We start from the raw sequence: 22,518 nt of genomic DNA, 5'->3' as shown, positions 1-22,518 counted from the left end.
GTGGTGCTGCCGGATCAGACTTGGTTTGCTTCTTTTGGGTATTTCTACCAACTTCCTCCAGAAGCAAAGCTGCCAACAATATGACAACATAATAATAATAATAATTGTGTGCCATCAAGTCCATTCTGACTTATGGCAACCCTTTTCAGGGTTTTCTAGGTAGAGGATACTCAGAAGTGGTTTCCCATTCCTTTCTTCTGGAATGCACAGTGGGGAATTGAATTCACACCCTCTGGCTCCACAGCCAGAAACTTAACTCACAGAGCCATCCAGACAGCATATGACAACAGAGAGGAAAGCTAAATCATAGCATCATACTTCTAGAGAGTTGGTAGTGGATTCTTATACTGGGAATGTAAAGCAGATGTCTGGAATGTAATGCACTAGAAGAAATGAGAGCTGATCCAGAGGCATAAGATTATTCTGCTGCTACAGAAAAAGCCAGGCTCAAGGATGGTGCATTTGCATCTTGAGAAGATCATATGAAACCTGTCACTCTGCGTTAAAAAGGCCAGGGTGCTGTGGTTGAAGTTTGCTCTGAGGAACTGTCCAGCAAAATCTCTCCTGAAATGTTAAGGGTAGCATCAGGTTAGAAGGGTGCAAAGCCAAAGGAGTAAGAAGCAAAACAAGCCACTGTGGTGGCTGCCATCTCTTTTCCATCCCTGAATAAAGACTGTCTTTTTGGACGTGTTTCAGGATCACAATTCCTGGGAGCTGGTGTGTTATGTGAATTTATGTTTCCTTCCAGATCTATTTGTTACCTGCAGAACAAATGCACCAGAAACCTTAGTCATCAACAACTACCACACAATGTGATGCTCCCAGAAGTCATCACTACAGTTTCAGTCTCCTTGAAGGAATACCATGCCCATAATACTATCTTGAGAATACTGATCTTGTCTGATTTTAGCAGCTAAGGAGAGCTGACCCTGCCCAGTACTTGGAATAGAACTGAACGGGAAATATCATAGATATTTTGGTAATGGTTAGGAGAGAATCCTTTGCTACTGCACTTTCAAAATGGCTCTTGATTTGCACTTTTTGAGACTGCATTAGGGCTTGTGTAGCTCCCCAAGAGCCATTTATCCATGTATTGGAAATGGGTTTCTGCAGCAGAAAACTTTGGTGCATATTATTGCAAACATCTTGTTCTAGTCCTAATGATGGTGCTTTTTTCTCTCTTCCATTTTGCCTGCAGTTCATGAGAGATGCTGAAATTAAGGTTCTGTCTTATATCCTCCACTTTGTCGTTCAATACTTGAAGCAGACTTCAGCCCCAAAACAGGCATCAATGTTCAGCCGCAAAATCAGCGTAGTGGAGTTAGCCAGAGGAGCAAGTTGGGCCTGGAGAGTTCCAGGTTCATGTGGAACTTCAAGAAGTTCACTGGTGATTTTGAGCCAGTCACTATCAGTCAGCCTAACCTTCCTCACAGGGCTGTTCTGAAGATATAGTGAAAGAAAGGTATATGCGTCACCCTAAGAGGAACAGTGGGGTGTAAATCCCATTGATAGTTGAACTCCCTGGGTTGCTTTAAATGAATAAACTCTCTCTAACCTTTAGCTACCTTGAAGAGTTGCTGCTGAGAGTATTTTAAAGGAATGGATAATATACTAGTGAGAGGAATCCCTTTTGAGCACTGGTGTGCATTTTGACAACCAAATGAACCTGCTGGCTTGCATCTCTGTGACACAATGTTTCTATGTTCTGCAGATCATACCATGCCTTTTGTTGAGCCTTATTCCAAATTCCCTTATGTGATCTATGTACATAATGCTACCGATGTGATTGTTGTGCCATGTCGGGTCACCTTACCTGAGATCAAGCCAGAGCTGCAGCTGGTAAGTACTATATATTTCTTCTAAGTTTCATTTTAGAGAGAAAAGAATTGCTGCCAAAATAGTATAACCAGGCATTTTAAATTACATTTTAATCCTGGTGTTCTTCTAATGACCTTGCAACAGCATGTGTAATTTATCATACACAAAGGCTCATGGATGGATGTAACCCTCAGAAAAATCCTGAAAGACTGGCTAGGCTGGCGAGAGCAGTATGGATCCAGTGAGTTATTTTTGTGGAACCACCTTCCTTACTGCTGACTCTTGCTGCAAAATCAGTCATCCTGCTTGTTTTAAACCAGTTTTCCCATTTTGCTGGTGCAGCAACTAGGAAAGTTGATGGCCAAGAAATAAACAGGTGCAGATAGCTAGAAAGAGCAATTACTGTATCTGATCTTTGTCTTGGCTCAGATTTCTTAATTCTGCCTTGGAAACAAGGGGCTGATCCTCCAACAAATATCAGATTTATGTAAATAGTCATCACACCTTATTACACTGTGCACCTGATATCCCACCCTGAGTTATTCTGATGCTGTTTTCCCAAAAAGCTGCTAGCACATTGGTTTCATTTTTGTTTCACGGAAATCTCGTGGTCCAGAATCTATTCTGTAGAGGGTAAATCTAATTTTCAGCTCCAGGCAGAGCAGTCCATTGAATCAACAAGACCTACTTAACTGTTAACCCATTCATTCCGTGGTCCATCTGGTCTAGTCTGGACTAACAACTGGAGGAAGCCTTATATCACTAGATTCCTTTATCTCTCCATTATGTGCAATATACTTATTATTTAGAAAAATTGTCTAATAAGTATGTTTTAGAGAAGAAAGGTGATGAGCAGGAATTCCTTTCTCAAGTTTACAAACTATATTGTCTTGAGGCCTTCTCTAGATGAGTGCACCAGCCTCCTGCTCCATCCTAATTCTGGCGAGCAGCTGTGTCCTTGGGTCTAAAAGGTAAAGGTAAAGGTTCCCCTTGACAATTTTTGTCCAGGGGGTGGTGCTCATCCCCGTTTCCAAGCCATATAGCCAGCGTTTGTCCGAAGACAATCTTCTGTGGTCACATGGCCAGTGCGACTTAGACACGGAACGCTGTTACCTTCCCACTGAGGTGGTCCCTATTGATCTACTTGCATTTGCATGCTTTCGAACCGCTAGGTTGGCGGGAGCTGGGACAAGCGACGGGCGCTCACTCTGTCGCGTGGATTCGATCTTACGACTGCTTGGTCTTCTGACCCTGCAGCACAGGCTTCTGCGGTTTAGCCCACAGTGCCACCACGTCCCTTTCGTCCTTGGGTCTACCAACAGGGTAATTTTACTTGGGGAACAGTGATGCACCACCTGGCATCTCAAGGTGTGCTTACCGGCAGGGGAGGTGCAACAACATGCCACATAAAATAGCAGAATTGATTTTGTTGTGCTGTCTCTCCTTTGCTGAAGATGAAATAGATTTTCTTCCCTCAGTTCTCCTCTAGTTTCTTCTCTGTTGGTTTTGATGTTGAATATTCTTCAGATAGCCTCAATATGCCAAATATTCATTAAGTATCAGATGGGTGTGCTTGACATTCCGTTATATTTGATCTTGGCAATTGGCAGCTGATGTCTGATGCGTTTTATGAGTTGACGTGTAACGGTATTTAATATTTGAGAGCATGTCTGGATACATGACACACAGGGGTGTTTAATAACCATCTGTATCAGATGAGTGACAGATTTGTAATGGCATCTGATACCTGCCAAAAGAATCAGAAGATGCCAAGGAGTCCGAAGCACATCAGCGTCAAATGTTGAGGGTTTTCAAGAGATGGGACATTCCAGTTGGCAGAGTATCAGAGTATCAGACCCCTGAGGGAGACACAGCCCTTTATGTTCACAGGCTGGAACTGAAAACAACCTCTTTGCTCTTTCTCCTTTTTGGAAGTTTTAGTGAGAAACCTTCCTGTCCATCAACACTGACCAAAAGCCATACTGGGGTGTCACTGTTGACATTTGTTAAATTATACAGAGGATTAATATTGGCCTACAACAGTCTTCCATGGCCTGGTGCCCTCCAGATGTGTTGGACTACAACTCGCAAGATCCCCAGCTTCTCTGAACCCCTGAAGAGGGTTCTTTCACCTACTCTTGAGCAATGGGTGTTAGAATTCAGAGCCTTGTTTTTAGAGTCTTAGCCTTTTCTCTTACCTGGCTGCATGTCAAACCTCTTGGCAGTCATTTCTCAGTAATGATCTGACCTTCTGGAATGGGTAAATGGATGTTTCCATTTGGAGTTTCTTAGAAACCTGGGCCAAAAATTCCACCTTCTTCTTCCTTACAAGGAGAAGGATAGGGTGGGGAAGAGAATGCACACATGAAAAGGAAGGTGCCTCTTGGAGAGACAGAGTGAGGCCTCTAGCAAAGAGGGCAGATCTATTCACGGAGGTGTGTGTTTACCTTGGGCGCCGATCTTATTCTATCGCCATTTAACAAAAAGCTGCTTGTTGTTTTGTCCTTGCTGGGAAATGCTATGTCGGAGCCATCCTGGCTGCTTCCTGTCCTCAGAGGAAGACAAGGGAGCAGGGAAGGAAGGAGCCAAATGATTAGACAAATTTAGAACACCCTTCTCCAAAATTAATAACTCTTCGGTGATAAAACCTCAGGAAAAAGGGGGGGGAGGAGTAACACAAGGTTATTTCAAGTGTCAGCGTAGATCTTATTCTGCTTTTTTAAAAAAGAAGTGAAATCAGTACACATATTTTTAGATTTTGTAGGAAGAACTTAAAACATATAGGCAAAATGCTTGTGCACATGCACTTGCACACGTGAGCATCCATATAATATTTATTCCTTCCCAGTTTCCTAACTGTCAGGGAATACTCAGCTGCAAAGCAATAATATTCAACTTCATTCAATTTTTATTATTCCTATAGCAATGTACTTTCCCTTCATAAATTGCATTTCTTATGTTTCCATTATACTTTAAAATGACTGCACTCCATACCCTTTACATATTTATGGGGAAAGTGTTCAGACTCCTAATACCAAAAAGATCCTAACTCAACATGTCAGTTGAAATCAGATTGGTTCTTAGGTCTGGGCTTGAAAATCAGCCCTTCCAGCAATTTGCCCCTAATAGAAAATTAATGCTGGGTAGGTCATAAGTCTCCAGAAAGGTGGAGTCATTTACAGAGGCAAACTACAGCAAGTTCACAGGGTGCTGCCCAGCCATGTACCTGTATAGAAACAGTCCAAAGTTCAGTACCTGGAGCCTCCATTTTTCTCACGGATGGAAAGGGCCTTTCTCCGTTGAGATCCTGGGCGACTGTTCCCAGTGGCTAAAATCCAGTAGAAACCACAACTACAGGAAGACCATTGTATCTGTGGGGATTTTAAAGGTCAACTCTTCTGTGAATTCCATTGATTCAAATGACCTACCTTAGTTGCAACTTACTACCGGATTTTAGCCTGGGAAGGTAGACAGCGACAGGCTAGAGAGGGAAATGATTTGATTCAGGGCCAGCCCAAGACTTTTTGCTGCCTTTCTCAAAGGAGAAAATGGCACCCCACCATTCCATGTGCAGAAGGAAACTGGAATGTCAGTTGAATTTTCATTCGTCACTTGTAATCATTTAGGGGCCTCTGTTGTACCAAGGGTGACATGCTACATGGTGGTCAGGGCTGGGTCATCCACCAGAGGAGAATGGCCATGGAATTCAGCAGTTGCCTAACTCTGCCGAAAGGTAGAGCCAGGGCTGGTCTGAGCTGGTAAAAGCCAGTCTCCTGGGTTCATAGCCTAGTCATTGCCTTCTTCACTGCAATGACTTTTACAATGTTATCCCATGAGTATCAAATTGAGGAAATTCTTAAAAGATGCAAGGTAGAAATTAGGTAAGGTGCTATCATAACTTGGTGGTTTGTACCTCTTTTGTTCTACCCACTCTTCTCATCCATGTTTCAGTGAAGTCTCACTTCTCAAAGGGATGGTGGGAGACTATCTCATAGTTACTAACTGCTGAAGCAGGGCCTCCTTGTGGTAGTCCTAGTCTAGTCAGTGCTGCATCCTCCAGACTAGCAAGGAAAATAGGGTGAAGGAGCAAACTAACTAGTTCAAAGTGATGTGCAATGAAAAACAACACTTCTTCTCACTTGGCTAGCAATACTCCTATTAGAGAATGGAAGATGACTCTGTTTGCTGCCAAACCTCAGGCAGTCTTCCATTTCCCAATAGAAGTAATACCTAACCCATTTCAGGAGAACCAGACCACTGGGTCTTTGGCCATGGGGCAAGACTCTGATCATGCTGTTTGGGCTGCATGATAGACCCTCTGCAGCATTTCTGGGCAGAATCTGACTTTCTGGGCTAAAAAAATGGTGGTTACCTACTTACTGTAGCTCTGTTTTGGTGAAGAGACAGTTCTTCTCAACTGATTATGGAAGGTCATGTTTCTCTTGGAGTTGACTCAAAACACATTTTGATTAATAGGGCAGAGGGTGCAGTGATTGTGCCTGGGTTAGTCTGTAGGCAGCCATCTGAGATTATTATTATTATTATTTATTTAATTTATATGCTGCCCACTCTACCCAAAGGTCTCTGGGCGGCTTGCAACAATTAAAATTCAATACAATAAAATATAAAATGATTAAAATACAATTAAAATACAGTGGTGCCTCGCATAGCGAGGTTAATCCGTTCCGGATTAACCTTCGCTATGCGAAAACATCGCTAAACGGAATTAAAAAAGCCATAGAAACGCATTGAACTTCGTTCAATGCGTTCCTATGGCTTGAAAACTCACCGTTAAGCGATGTTGTCCCATAGCGCCGCCATTTTCGCGCCCTCGGTAAGCGAGGGCAGGGCGCGAAAATGCGGCGCGGACCTTCCGGCGGCCATTTTGGAACCGCCGATCAGCTGTTCTCCCCCGCTTCGTTTTGCGAAGATCGCTAAGCGAATCGCTTAGCGATCATCGCAAAGCGAAAAATCGCCATAGGGGCCATCGCTGAGCGAATGCTCCAGCGATGGCCCGGACCCCCTCGCTATGCGAATTCATCGCATAGCGAGGCACTCGCTAAGCGAGGCACCACTGTACAATTAAAATACAATTATAATTGCCATCATAAAGACTCAACAGTCAAAGTTATTTCAATTAAAAGCCTTCTGGAATGAGCTAGATGATGAGCTAGAAACCCATATTTTTGTTGTAGAAAGGAGGACTGCATCCAACCTTTTAACAATAACATTCTGAATAACTACCAGTGAGACATAGTAATAGTCTAGGTGGGCCATAAAATATTACTAACACAAAATTAGGAATAATTCTTCTCGCTTGCCATAGCATTATAATGTCTCAATTGGTAAATTGGCTGCATTTTTATTATTTTTGTGTCTTTACTAGGTATAGCACTAAAATGTACTATCAATAATATCACTAGATTTTTACTGTCTTTGTGTTTTACAGTTGCTACAGCAAATCAATTTGTATTCTAGAGTATTATTACAATGTTCAACTACAAATATAATTATTATTTTTGTCTCTAAAATGGGCTGCAAATGATATATACCACAATGATATGAAACCATGTCAATATGCTTCTTAGGCAAGAGAACTTTGGGTTTCTATCAGGGAGGAAGCCAGATTCTTCCATAAAGTGGTTGTGGAGTGGAAGTTATGGAGGACTGAGAACCACTGTTTGAAATCTGCTAAGAAAAAATATTTTCAGAAATGTGTCTGCTTTAAATAGATGAGTAAAATATTTTTTCTCATAAAGCAAAGGGATGGGTGGAGGCAATATTGATGTAGAATGGGTACAGGTCATCACAGCTGTGTGAACCTGGGTTATGTTAAGGGAGTAGCATCATCATGTCTGTCCTCTTTTTTTAGTATTCCTCCATCAACAGTTTCAGCTATGTGAAAAAGGAATGGGATCCTAAGAGAGGGTTTCTTATCACTTCACCCTCCTTTGAGTTCTTCAGCACCATGCTCAAGTGTGTTGCCACAGTCAAGGGAACCAGCTACATGTCCCTTTACCTTCCACAAAAAGTAGGTGAGTAGCTTGTCGACGATACCCCAACATGCTCACCCTCCTTTTCTTCACAGATCTTTCCCCATCCCCTAAGCACATAACTTTCTAAACTTCATTCCAGTCACAGGGATCCAATGCATTTGTTCCCACAATTTTTTTTTCAAAATTCTACCCTTCAGATGCTGAAAATGGATTTTCCCCAAATATTCTCCAAGCACTGAGATATGAGCTGAATATGGGCCAGACATTGGGTGTCCATTCTGGGCTGTTTTATTTATTGAATGATCTATAGCTTGTCCATTATCTGGAGGACTTAAGGCAGAGCACTGGCAATTTAAAACAGCAACTCAAAACAGTTGTGAAATTATGTGAAATGTTTCAACAGATTAAAATAAAAAGGAAGGGGGGGGGGAATCACAACCTTATAGGTTGGAGCCAAGATGGGGTCACCTGATCAATCAGATCTTTCTAGGGAAATCTTTGGGTTTTGGTATGCAGTTTTCCTAAAGTGTGGGGTTTTTACACATGTACATTTTTATGCACCTCCCCATTGAAAATTGCATATCTACATGCATATTTTTCAAATGCACAGGTAGGATATTTGACATATATAATATCATCATACAGTACTAAAATATTTATAATAGAGATTAGATTAATATGTGGGTTTGTTTGTTTTTTCAAAAAAAAAGGTTAATGTGTATTGTATTTGCCAAGGCTTTCACGGCCAAGAACTAATGGTTGTTGTGGGTTTTTTGGGCTCTTTGGCCGGGTTCTGAAGGTTGTTCTTCCTAACATTTCGCCAGTCTGTGTGGCTGGCATCTTCAGAGAACAGGAGTAGCACCCTGTGCTTTGGTGCAGTTTGTTTAGGAGTTGAGTATTTATAACTGTTGGATCAGCTTTTGTCCTTTTCAGAAGATGGGTGATTATGGTGATCAGTGTGCAGTTGTGGCCAGGTACATATCGGAACCACAAAACGAAGCATCCACACCAGAATCAAAGAACATGAGCGACACTGCAGACTAAAACAACCAGAAAAATCGGCAGTAGCTGAACATGCCCTAAAACAAGCTGGACATGAAATTCTATTTCAAAATACTGAAATACTGGACAAGACCAATCATTATGTTAGACTGCACAGGGAAGCCATTGAAATCCATAAACATCAGCAGAGCTTCAACAAAAAAGAAGAAAGTTTAAAACTCAACAAAGCTTGGCTCCCAACACTGAAAAATACAGCCTGCAAAAGGTCAACGAACTCTACCCAGCCACAGGGACTGTGATCACTACACACAAAAGACCAGCTAACGACTCCCATCAATCACAGTGACGGATAATCTCTCCTCATTATCACAACAATACACCAAAACAAAACAACAAAAACACACTGATCACCCTAATCACCCATCTCCTGAAAAGGACAAAAACTGATCCAACAGCTACAAATACTCAACTCCCAAACAAACTGCACCAGAGCACAGAGTGCTACTCCTGTCCTCTGAAGATGCTGGCCACAGAGACTGGCGCAGTGTTAGGAAGAACAACCTTCAAGACACGGCCAAAGAGCCTGAAAAACCCACAACAACCATTAATGTGCATTACTTTTTCACCCCTTCTTTCAACATCCGTCAGTTTCATTTTGATAACTGACAGTCATTTGTTTATTTCTTTCAGAAAGAAAGGTATCAAACCTAAATTTGAAAGCCATTCCAGAGAAGCTGCTAGCTGGGGAATCCCTTCATTTGGAATGCAGTGGTGAGATGGATCCCAATGGCCGAATTCAATTTATGTGGAAGCTCCCAGGCATGAAAGTGAGTACAGAGCAGTCGCTGGGCTATGGCTAAATAAAGCAGGCATGAGTTTGTGATTTGCTCTTTCCTTGCACTGTGTGGCCTGGGTTTTTCAAACATCATCTGAATCTGTTCTATGAAATGATGGCCATTGTGTCTGAAGTAGCATTCAAATGCTTTTTGTTGACCTGAGGGGCAGAACTAAGCCAGAAGTTTCGAGAAGTAGTGGTTGGTGACTATTTTTCTGGAATGGTGAATCTGCTCTAACTGTCACTCTGAATTTTATGGGAGTTCTTAAAAGTGCTGAAATCTCAAAACTGGTTCATTGCTTTGGATAGTGACTTCAGTGTTTGGAATGAATACAGAGAAGATTCACTGCCCCAGAAAAGTTGGACTCGCCCATCTCCAGTATCCTCAGGACATAAAAACCAAGGCCTGAGAAGGCAAGGGATGGGAATGTGTGACTTCTCAGAGGGAGCCAGGATTCCACCACCCACTGCCAGACTAGATGCTCATGAACCTGAGACAGAAGAGTGAATGAGGGTCAGAGGTGCCTCTAAGCTGTGCTAGGTTTTTGATACAGAAAGAGGGGGATGATGTTGTCCTAATTAAACCAGAAGCCTTCCATGTCAAAGGCTCCTGGCATATGGAGAGGTGGGGAAGCAACTACATACTGTATCCTTATGAGACAGGCTACAACCCAAATGAAAATCTCTGGAACTGACCTGAATTTCAGTAGAGATGGGGAATCTTCTTCCTTTATTCGAAATACACATAAAATTTAAAAAATAAATAAAAATGTTAAGATAATTAGACTATTTTTCACCAGAAACGGTCTACTTCAATAGTGCTATCCCAGCGATTTACTAGGTTTTCTTTTGCACATGTGGTGGGGCATAAATTGCATACACATAAGTGTTGCATTGATTAAATTTCTCCACAGTCACAAAAAAATTATCCTGTATTCATGTAGCTCCATTTTACTTAATGATCCTTTGATCTTCCTATGTCACTTTGAAGTCAAATAAGTAACTTCCATATGGTCCTGCTGGAGTGTTGTCCTGATGGGAGACACTCTTCAGCATCCATTCATTTGCCAATTTGTGTTGTTTTTGTTTTCTGTAGGTCTAGCCTAGCCTCTTCTGGTTTAATATTCAGAGCTCGAGGTTTGTGCAGAAAACTTTTCCTCGACTTTAGCCATCATCTAGGGTAGTGGTCCCAAACCTTGGGCCTCCAGATGTTCTTGGCCAGCAGAGGAGGTGATGAAGGCTTCTGGGAGTTGTAGTCCAAGAACATCTAGAGGCCCACGGTTGGGGACCACTGATCTAGGGGTTGGTGTTCATGAAATAGATGGGTTTGGTTCTGTATTGAGGATTGAGTCTTTGGGACTCAAGTAAAATCTCTTATCTTGATCACTTTTGTCTTTCTTGATTCCATAAGATATCTGAACAAGAAATTTGGGGTTCAGCATGGTTTCTGCCACTAGTCAAAAGCATAACTAGGGTCTTTTTCCCCATTAAGGTATTTGTAGACATACACAACAAATGCAGAACAACTTATTGATTGTTAGCAAAGATGCAAGCAACCCATCCAAGGTTTAATATTGACTGTGAAACAAAGACGCAGTCATCCCAGTTTTCTTTGTTTTACTGCTCTGCTGGTCTCTTTCTTTCCTTATTGCTTCATTTGGTATACCTTACAAATATAAGGAACAATTCAAGAGTGCAGTTAAAGCTCTGGCAGCATCACAGGCAAGAAGAATGGTGCAATTTCTCATCCTTGCCAGAGACAATAAGAAAAATAAGAATTTATATCTCTGCTTGAGACAGAAATATATCCCATTCCTAGCAGCATTTTCACAGCTGGCAGGTTACTTCAAGTTAGTATTTCAGAACAACTAAGACGTAGAGTTTAAAATGCACTAAATATCATAGCAATTAGTATTTTAAAAATTACATTTTGAGCAATAGATGATAACTAAGAATCAAAATAAGAGTAAGTTGGGTCACAAGTAGATTTTTCAGAAGTTTCTGGCCTACAATACTTATCAGTCTTGGCTAGGATAGCCAAGGGTGAAGGTTTACAGGAGTCATAGTATATAAATATCTGGTAAGCCATCATTTCCTACACCTAAAGTAAACAGTAAAGATAACACATAATTGAAAGTATACTTGTTTTTAAAAAAGACATATATTTCTCCTAGTGCACGCTTGCCTTACCTGAGCATGTTGAAAACTGATTTGTTTTTGTTTTCTGTTTGGTGTTTTTGTTTTCTGATTGACCTTTATTTACAAGTCTGACTGCAGGGGTACAGAGCATTAAAGGAATTATATCACTGCAGAGAAAATGTGTTATCACATTCTAATTTTTAAAATGCCATATCTCATTTAGAAACATTTAATTAGGAAAGAAATTGTGAAATTGCACATAGACAAAAAGATGAAAATCATGTTACCTTTTGATGAAATGTCACCAGAATTCTTGGTTAAACATGTATGACTTATTAAGGTTTCTGATCTAACCTCTTTCTCTTTATCCCTCTTTAGGAATACATACCTGGAAAGTATTCACGGAAAGTGCATGATAAAGGGTATAGTAAAGTGTACTATTCTAACATGACCATCCAAGATGTTACAATTGAAGACAAAGGGCTGTTTATATGCAAAGCGGTCAACACATCCCAAGGAGAATTGAAGGCCAATGTCACAGTAACAGTATATAGTACGAATGACTCCTAAATATGATATCTAGCCCTGGATAGGAAGTCCTAATTGGCAAAGTTCAAAAATAATATACTCAGTTTAACACACTAATGCTAAGATTGCTGCTTTTGCAATTCATCTAACCTTTTTTAAAGGCAACAGTTTGAAAGTAATATTAAAATACTAAAAACATTACTTCTGAAATATCATTCTTTAGATGCATCAGTTGGTTTGTCCATCTTTTAACATGTGCACACAGATGCATGCACACAATCTGTAAATCCATCTGCTCTGGAGTCTCATTTCCAGTGGTCTAAAGCAGTGGTCCCCAACCTTGGGCCTCCAGATGTTCTTGGACTGCAGTTCCCAGAAGCCTTCACTACCAATTCTGCTGGCCAGGATTTCTGGGAGTTGAAGTCCAAGAACATCTGGAGGCCCAAGGTTGGGGACCACTGGAGAACCAGCTATATCATAATATTGTAAATTGGTACAAGCATGCCTCAGAAAAGTGCTGTTATAGGATCAAGAAGGTTTTCTTTTTAATTCCTCTGGCTGCATAAGCTGATGCCGAGAAATTCAGAAATTTGTCTTTATCGGCAAGCAATATCTTCAAAACAAAGCAAATAATACAATTGGGTCAATATGCTCCATCAAAGAACTGCTGGTGGCAGTTATCAATCCACAGCTGCCTCTGAATTTAGGCCGAATGGAAAAGCTATTTCCTGCCACAGATTTCAGGTTTCACAAAAATTATAACATTTTTCCTGCTAATTAATTTGTTGTTCAGTTTCCTACTGCCAGGAATGTGGGGCAGGGGGAGGTGCCCATGGGGTTTCCTGACTCATATGTGCTAAAATAAATTGGCTTGCTTTGGGTACCAGGAACTTTGAGCAATCCATTCATTCAAATTACCCATTCATAAGGAAGTGCAGTTGATATACCTCTACATGATCCATTCCTCAAGCTTTTGCTTGTGACAATCGTTTAGAAAGTGTCCCTCTTACCTAAATACTTGGCATAGTTATTTTTTAATCAATCATTTAGCAAGGCATCAAACTGTACTCCAAAATTAAATCAATAAATACACTGCTGCATAAAATATCAGGTGTCGTCAAAAAGTGCTAGCTGTGACTGTCCAGTTTCTCATCTTTTACTGCATGCTAACTTTTGTCTATCTCCCTGTTCTTTTATATGAACTTTGGGACTGTGCCATTTTATCTGTAGTTCCTAGCTTTATTATTGTGACAAAGCAGACTTGGAACAAACTCTGGCATTTTTCTTCTTTATTTAAGAGAGAGCATTTCTCAAGGTTTCCTATAAGAAGAAAAACTATTATGAAGTAATCGAAGGGCAGAAGTTGCTGAAATTGGCTTGGAAAGTGGACGCTTTTCCTTACCCCAATGTGACCTGGTAAGGAACCAGGAATTGCTTTGAATTGACATCCATAAACTAAAGGAAGGTGGGAGATATGACAATCCTAGGCAATCATCCCAGCAATCTTACACATGTCTATTCCTTCTTGTTCTGTTCTTTGGGGCCTATCCCCATATAGCACCACAACTCTGGTGTCTGTTGGGTAAAGTTGTGTTAGGGAATGGCTTCGTTAGCCACTTACCCTGCAGTTTACATCACATTAGTTCCTGATAAATTCAAAATAAAACCTAGTGACCACACAATATAAAACACAATGCCAGGAAGTCCATTATGGCATTGTCTCTTTCGGGTGGGGAATCATCTTTTTTTGTTCAGTCAGCAGGAGTGGTATAAATTTCTTCTGATGAATTTTATATCACTTTTGCCCACTTTCTGCCAGTGTGATCACCTAATCTAATGCAAAAGGGGCACTTGTGGGGATGTCAGTTTCCCACAATGTAGTGCCTCTAAGTCTCCAGTTTCTGGGTGTTTTTTTTAAAAGGTTTCAAATTAGTGCTGGAATACGCTGTCACTAGGGCACCTCAGAAAACTAAAGGGAAAAAAAGAGGGGGTAAGAAATTGCCAATTAGCACCTTGTTAGCACCTTAAGGCAGCTTCTGCTGTTGGAACTCTGTGCAAGCCAAGCTCTCTCCCTCTGCTCTGCAGACCCCTGCCAACTGTCTTCTAGATGTCTGAAGCGATTTCACATGGGGAATCCCAATCTGATAAGCTGCAAACATAGCCGACTAAACTGTATTTTCCCTGCAGTGGAGTCACATCTTTAGATCATGTGGCCGAGTGATACATGAACAGTGTGTGCACATCAGCCTAAATTTCAACTTAATCTGTACTGTTACCAGGAATGGTGTTCTGCCATAAGTTTTCCTTTGATTGGAAATGTTTTTAATTCCCTTTTCCTTGCTGATCAAAACAGGCACAAAGACGACAAGCCACTCCCCATAAACAACTGTTATGAACCAGATCCAGTGAAATATAAACTGGTCATAAGAGACGTGGGAACAAAGCATACCGGGAACTATACCATCCTGCTGAACAACACTAAACATGGGCTCTTCAAAAATCTCACCATCCAATTGGTTGTGTTAGGTAAGCCTTTGTTGTGGTGTTTTAAATCCAAGATTCATTTTTATGTGCTATCAAATCACTTCTTACGTAGCGTGACCTACAGAACTGATGAATCTGAAATGGTTTTGTAATTAACAGCCCTGTTCAGATCTGCAGCTTTCTGGAAGTACATGGATATCTCAGTAAAGATGGTCATGTTATAAGGACGTCTGTGGTAAGAAAGGCAGAGTGTTGCTGGAATAGAACACTATGCTTAGTCCAGCATCATTCTCTTCTTGTTCCTCCTCCAACCAGTTTGGTTACTGCTATAGATGTTTTGCTTGTGGCAGCTCTAAATAAGGATGGTACGTTGCATCTAAATTGGTGTCCCTGCTTCCTCAGCTAAAAAGTTATCCTTCCTGAACGTATTCCTCATTTATTTTGCCTTGAGTGATTAGCTGTAACAATCTGCACTTTTCCTGCCTCATTATCTTGATTCATTTCATTTAGAATTTTTAAGCGGGTCACCTACTTAGTTCAATAAATGGTCAGTATCCTGTGATAGCCTTATTTCAAACATTTTCTGTCTTTTTCAAAATAGATAGAGCACATATGTTTAAGACCCTGATTCCATGCCATATAGTTGAACTGCAAATACGTAGCAGTGTACAATGCACACTGTCAATGCCAATGTTATGTTTTTGTTGCCTATTACATTCTGCATCTTAAGGAAGATGCTCTGAGTCATCTCTCTTTTGATTTCTATTGCATGGCTCACTGTTTATTCAACCAAATTTCAAGATGCTTGTATTTGTCAACATCCTGTCTACACTTTTTAATTGTTGTTTAGTCATTAAGTCGTGTCCAACTCTTCGTGATCCTATGGATCAGAGCATGCCAGGCCCTCCTGTCTTCCACTACCTCCTGGAGTTTGGTCAAATACATCTTTAATACATTTCTGAAAACCACTTGCTGGTTGCTGATTGCCATGAACTTGGTTATACATTCACTTTTTGAACCTAATGATTAATTACTTTGTTGAATGATCTTTGCTGGTCATCTAAGTTGTCAGCCAGTAATATTGCTATTATTTATCTATTATTGACAATGTTAGCACCATTTGAATCAGCAAGCATTTGTCTAAACATACTCTGAGAGTATGCATTGAAAAGCAGTAGTGAAAGAATATATCCTTGTCATGCTCCTGTTCCAATCTCTTTCTCAACTAATATTCAACCTACGGTGACACTAATGAGGTTCACAAAGTATGTGAAATATTTAAGGAGTGGTTTACCACTGCCCCACCCGAGTGAGTTTCCATGGTTGAGCAAAGATTTGAACTCTAAACTCCTGAATTCTAGTTTATCACTCTATCCACTACACTATTTTATCCATTCTACCACGCTGGCTCTTGCATTAGCTGGTGTAATCTGATTTAAAAGAGAGATGGGTAGAATGAAGTCAGAACTATATTTAATAATCTCTGTCTCTCTGACAAGGAAAGAAAGGCACTGTCTCCTCAATGTGTCTCTGATCCATTTACTTGGTGAAAAGAAAGTGAATCTATCCATTTCTGCATCCCAAATTCTCATCACTGTTTAAAAGAAATATTCATTCTTCCATAATTTATTCAAATTAAAAGGCCCTTGTGGGAAGAAGGCCTCTCTCTGGTGCCACTTTTCTTAGCTGATGTGGACCACAAATTTACATGGATGCAAAGAAGAAGAGAATACATGTACAGTACTTGGAGAACACAGGACACTTCTACTGCCTGTCTTTCAGCCTTGAAGGTTTCTCTTCTGTGAAAGTGAAAGTAAATAGTTTCTCAGGGCAAAGTTCATAGGCAAACCGGTATGTCCCCAGTTTTTCACATGGTGCAGTTAGTGTCACTTGATTGGATTGCATATGAATTATGACTAAGCGATTTTCTTGCACAGAAATGCACTTGTATGCACAATAGGATGTCTGTGTATGTGGCTTTTATGAAAGAATAGATTGTTCCTAAAAAGAGGTACCAATAAAAACCCGTTGGCATAAAATTCATGGGCAGCTAACAAAAGGTTTTGTGGTACTTTGGACACAGTCCACCCGATCCCTTGCTGCTAATGGTTTTTAGGCTTTTAATCTCCGTATTGGTGTACAATTTCACGCGTAAGTGCTCTTCTGTTGTTCTTTTGTCATGGATCAGCATAGCAGCATGAATAAATCTGGAACTGTTATTACAATTACTGTAAATATGTTGCTTATTGAAAGAATAGGGGCTGAAAGAATGCCAAAAATTATAGAATGTAGAAATAGTTCTGCATAGAAAGTACAAAAGAGATAAAAAGAGCACGTGTTCCATTTTAGGTAACAAATTATCCTACTTTCCACAAAGAAGATGACTTGTCAAGAGTTTTCTGATATGTGGACTTTCCCCGCAAAAATCTGTCTGACCTCAATAAAGACAGAGATACATTGGGTATGAATGAAACAACCGTATCTTCCCCGAATCACTCAGTTCACTCCGTAAGCGACTAACTAACCGTAAAGCTAAGTGTTTCCCTCTTGCCATAAACCCGATTTCTCCAATTTGAAGATGTTTTGAATGGCATCTCCCCTCAGTTTCAGCCAGAACAACCCATGATCAAGGAGGATGGGAGTTGTAATCCAAACCATCTAGAGATTAACTGATTGGAGATAGCAGTGGAAACAGCTGTTTGGCCTTCACAGTTAAAGTCAGGCATAGAAGAATTTCCAGTAGTTCCTGGCTGCCAGACAGACTAATCTGATGGTCCTTCAGAGACATTGCTCCTAGACTTTGAACTGCATCCAGCACAAAACTGGGAGCCAACAGATGCTCCTTGAATGCAGGTGCAACCCACCCCTAAAGGCTAGCTCTTGGTAACAGGTCAGCCACTATGTCTTGCTACATCAGCTGTGCTTCTTTGAAGGCTTTACAAAGTGATCTACACATACAGTACATTATGGTTTTCAAGGAGGAAGGATTTGTTTTCATCCATTTTTCATTTTGTGTTCAGCAGGAAAACATAGATCAGAACCTAAATGTTGATCTCAGAGTAGCAGCAGCTGTAGAAATGGAAATAACATGGTTCATCTCTTCCAGGAATGTTACAGGCATCATTGTTTCAGCATCAGCCCTAAAGGAGGTTTGTTTTAAAATACATAATTCCTGGAACTGAAAATGTTGGCTTCCAGTATGGGAAGCTTACCTTATTTACCCTATAATGTGAAAAATATGGACATGAATGCAGTCTGCTTCATGTTTGAACCATGTCCTATGTTATGGGATTCTTTTGTACGTTGGCACAGAATTCAATTAATTTAGTCTCCAACATATTTGAGGAAACCCAAACCAAGTTTTCAATGCATAGGAAAATTGCTCCTTCCAGAAGAGCACTACAGCTTGTGCTGTCACCCAGCCAGCATGGTCAATGACTTTTGTGGCCAGCAGATTGTATGAGCTGTTGCTTCATGAAGTTATATTTCCATGTCCTGGATGCTTTATGGCCAGAATCCTGTTGGACAAACCAGTTGCACAACTATCACATGATGGACACTCCACCAAACTTGGGGACTACTTGTGCAATTACCCTTCCACACATGGCTTCATCAGACATGATTCTGATATGTTCCCTTTTAAATAAGGGAGTATTCCTTTACTGTATCTTCTGCCAACAGTTACAAACAGCTATGAGACTGTGGAGGTGTAGGAAGTGTGTGGCTAAGTCTACATATTTTAATACCACCTTTATACTGACTTAATAATGCTAAATGGAAGCTAAATGGCCTAAGAAGAAGAAAGGAAAGAGAGTGAAGTGCTGGCAGTAGCGGTGTGCCACTCCTGTCCATTTCCCCATCCATGGCTCCTGGGCACTGAAGCATCTAGCACCTGGTAATTTATTTATATTTATTTATTGGACTTATATACCGCCCCATAGCGCTACAAGCACTCTCCGGGCGGTTTACAATTTTTAATTATACAGGCTACACATTGCCCCCCCAGCAAGCTGGGTACTAATTTTACCAACCTCGGAAGGATGGAAGGCTGAATCAACCTTGAGCCAGCTACCTGGGATTTGAACCCCAGGTCGTGAGCACAGTTTTTAGCTGCAGTACAGCATTTTAACCACTGCGCCACGAGGCTCCTAAGTTTGGCAGGCAGGAAACAAGCAAGCAGATGTGCTTTTCAGGATAGATTCTTGCAGGTTCCATCTCTGTATGCACATTGTGAGGTACCTCGCCCAATTCTCTGCCTTCCCTTCCAGCTTATAACTGAGGCCATCCTACTGACTCATTTTTTACACTGTCCTGAAGATGTGCCTGCCTGGGCAGTGCTATCACACTAAACCGTTCCCTCAGTATAACTCAAAACAAGCAATAAACAAAGCAAATGAAATGATACAAGGTAAGAGATAGGTCATTGGGATGTTGAGAGACTTTCTGTTAAGATCAGTGCTTAGTGAAGAACACAGAGGGCTATGACGTGCCTCACAGGGAAGAATTCATGAACCTTTTTCTGTGTGACTTGTGGAGGAGGAGGCCTTTGAACTTCTAAGAACGCTTCATCCACTGGTAGAGGAAATCACTCCCATATGAATGTTTCTCAGAAACATGTCTGATTTAAAAAGTCTCCGGTTTGCACAAGGCCAATAATCTCAGCATTTGTTTCTTATTTTTAAAAATATCCCTTTGGGATAATTTATTTCTGGATGTGCTGTAGGACAAAAATGATAAAAATCTAACTGTTCATAAATATTAAGTACCTAAATGCTAACCATCCATGGTTTTCTTAAAATAATGAAGTACTTACATAATGACAAGATTTCCTAACCTTAAACACTGGGGTGATTTGGGTAGTGGGAATCCTAATGTATTTCAAAATGGTTTCATCTCCACTGTTAATCCATCTATTAGTGTTCACAGTAGGTTTCAATTCTAAAATTTAAGAAATAATTGCAAAGTAGGTAGGAATAAAGGTTTACAACATCTCCTACTGTTTAAAAGTTACTTGCTTGGTAATAATGCCCCATGTAAGACACTAAAAAAGAAAGATAAGGTAAAGGTAAATCTTCCCCTTGACATTTAGTCCAGTCATGTCTGACTCTAGGGCGCGGTGCTCATCCCCGTTTCCAAGTCGTAGAGCCAGCGTTTGTCCATAGACAGTTTCCGTGGTCATGTGGCCAGCATGACTAGATATGGAGAAAAAAGGGCTATAAATAAACAAATGACATAATACTACAACAACAAAACCCAAAGAAAATAAATCAACTACATTTTTTGTGAAATCCTGGAAAAAATATTTTTGTGCCACTTCTGAAGTATTTTCAGGTTCTACTTTTGCTGACATTGAATCTCAAAATTTGGAGCTTTGGAGAGTGGGTTACAATGTAATGCTTTTCTCCCAGGTGAGCTACATTTAGGTGTCCGTCTGCCAGGTAGAACTCACAGAATGGGGCATTATGAGATTTATAATCCCACAAATCTAAAAATCCCATCCCTATCTAAATCTCTTAGCAAGGCCCCTTTCTCCCTAATTCCAGGCCATACTGAACATTGGAATTCCCTATGCACAGATTATTTGATGTCTGTAGCAGCTCTATATTTGGGCCACCTTTGTTTCCACACCACCCAGGAGAGAGATGGAATTTAATCTCACAAGAGAAACCAACCCTCCTGTTGGCATGGTGTGTGGAACTCTTGAGCCTCCCAGAGGTGGCTCAGGATCATGGGGTATTTTGTTGTCTTTCTCTTGTTTTCATTTTCTAAAACCATTCTTCCTTTCCATATTTGGATATCAAGAACTTCCAAAAACTAGTGGGTTGCTGTGCTTTTGTTTTGTTTTGTTTTCTGTTGGATTAAATTCTCATCTAGAGCCAAAGCTTCAAGAGGCAAATGTCTTGAAGTCTTTGTGAGGGGTAGGGAAAAGAGCAAAGGATGATCTTAACAAACAGCTGGCGACGACACATCCTGGTGAGCCAAGAATGAAACACATGGGAGAAAATAGTTGTTCCGGGCTTGAGTACAAAGCAAGGAGCAGCGGGGATTAAAAACTACTTATGGTCAAATAAGGGTATTTTTCATTCTCACCCTAGAACAAATAAACTGAATTCACAGTGTCTCTTCAGAGGCTTTTATGCAACAGTGACATTTCTCTTGAATGCGGCTAGAGAATTTGTTTTATGAAACAGAACAAAGAGTCTGCAGCTATTTTGGTGCACTATCCAGCCATTCCTAGTATTAACTCTCATGCTGAGCCAAATTTGCTCTAGAAATATTGTAAACTATATTTAACGGTAAGCTTCTGCAAATTTGGTCAGTTTTGTACCAAACTCATTCACCAGTCAGGCAATGTTCCTTGAAGAGATATTTTAAAAACAGGCCAGGCATTTTTTTTAAAATGCTGAAGTCTGACTCTAGGATTTAAATATTTGATGAGAGGTTTAAGATTTTAATGTTAAAGTACAAATCTTTGAATATTCAGCAGACATTTATTAATTTTTTCCTTCAGATCTTCTCCATTACTCTTATTCTGGATTTCCTCTACATTGTCCCAAATGAATTTTAATTTGTTTAATTTGTCATTTTTTCTTTACTGGTACTTTGGTAAGTGTTACTCCAAATATATTGTTGCGTGAGTTGCAGCTATAGCTGATCAGCACACACAGCACATTGATAAAAATGGAAAGAGACAATGCAGAAATGGCCAAAATCAAAATATTCCTACCAGTGAAATTCCAAGGAAAGTCAAAGCAGAAATGATGGGGCACTGTGCCAATCTGATAGGTATACTTCCCTATGAGTAAATCCCACTCTGTGCAATGGGTCTGAATTTTGAGTGAGCAGGTGTAGGAACGTAATATCAATGTTCTTCTTACAAGGGGAATAATACTGTTTCTTTAATTTGGGTTCAATCTAAATTTCAAATAAAATTATTTCATCTGATAAGAATGGTGGCTTGCAATGGTGAGCAGCTGTTGCCCAGCTAATCTTTCTCGATTATTCTTCACATTAATTGCTTTCTGGAGCTTGGTTTGGGAGTTGTGGACAGTGTCTCCATCCCGTACATGGAGGCTGGGCTGCATCCCAGGAGAAAAAAAAGATGACATTCCTTATTCCCATCTGAAACAGAGCACACATTCTGCAGCAGCAGGAGCAGTAAGGGATGTTGTTATTCAGGTCACCTTTCACACCAGCAATTGAGTCTCATCAAAGCTGGCTTGAGGTCCTTTAACTCTTCTGCCAAGAGAGGAGGCAAACACTTGCAGTTGCATTTTAAATATGTTTGGAGAGACTGCCTTTGAAATGAGGCTTCAGGTAGATGAACCCCTGATGGCTGGCTTTCCTTCCTGACAGGCACCAAGGGAGGAAAGCACCTGGTGTGGTAGCTGTAGGCAGTATCTCCATCTTCTACAAGGAGGTTGGGCTGCCAACTGATGGTTGAAGGGAGTGGAGAGAGAAAAGCATCAGTGACCAGAGTTTAGCCTTACATTCCTGCTCTTTCTCTCTATCTGTGTATGTGTGAAGTTTTCACTCCTCAACTGCAACCCCAATCCTGAGATTTGTGACTGGCATCAGAATCTATTTTTAATAGCCTTTTCCGCAAAAATCCACTCCTGGGTTTCTCCCATGTTGCCTTTTTCTCACCCTAATTTAGGGAGGGAGGTGAACTTTCAAGTTCAGATTATTAAGAGACAGAAGTCTTGGCAAATCATA

The 22,518-nt window shown here is 40.6% G+C and overlaps 1 protein-coding gene across 4 annotated transcripts in view; it reads left to right on the top strand.

Moving 5' to 3' along the window:
- The window catches only part of LOC110074293 (vascular endothelial growth factor receptor kdr-like), a 144,168-nt gene that overhangs the window by 48,870 nt on the left and 72,780 nt on the right, over window positions 1-22,518 (top strand). For all 4 annotated transcript variants that reach the window (XM_072981261.2, XM_072981260.2, XM_072981259.2 and 1 more), the window contains exons 4-9: window positions 1,712-1,839; window positions 7,691-7,853; window positions 9,507-9,643; window positions 12,169-12,343; window positions 13,617-13,734; window positions 14,672-14,844. In XM_072981261.2, coding sequence (XP_072837362.2) covers window positions 1,712-1,839; window positions 7,691-7,853; window positions 9,507-9,643; window positions 12,169-12,343; window positions 13,617-13,734; window positions 14,672-14,844 — 894 coding nt within the window. The remainder of the gene's footprint in view (window positions 1-1,711; window positions 1,840-7,690; window positions 7,854-9,506; window positions 9,644-12,168; window positions 12,344-13,616; window positions 13,735-14,671; window positions 14,845-22,518) is intronic.

This window comes from Pogona vitticeps, chromosome 11 (genome assembly GCF_051106095.1).
Source record: "Pogona vitticeps strain Pit_001003342236 chromosome 11, PviZW2.1, whole genome shotgun sequence".
In the NCBI taxonomy this organism is placed as follows: domain Eukaryota; kingdom Metazoa; phylum Chordata; class Lepidosauria; order Squamata; family Agamidae; genus Pogona; species Pogona vitticeps.
The sequence above is the reverse complement of the archived record's forward strand: the minus strand, read 5'-3'. Positions and strand labels throughout refer to the sequence as shown.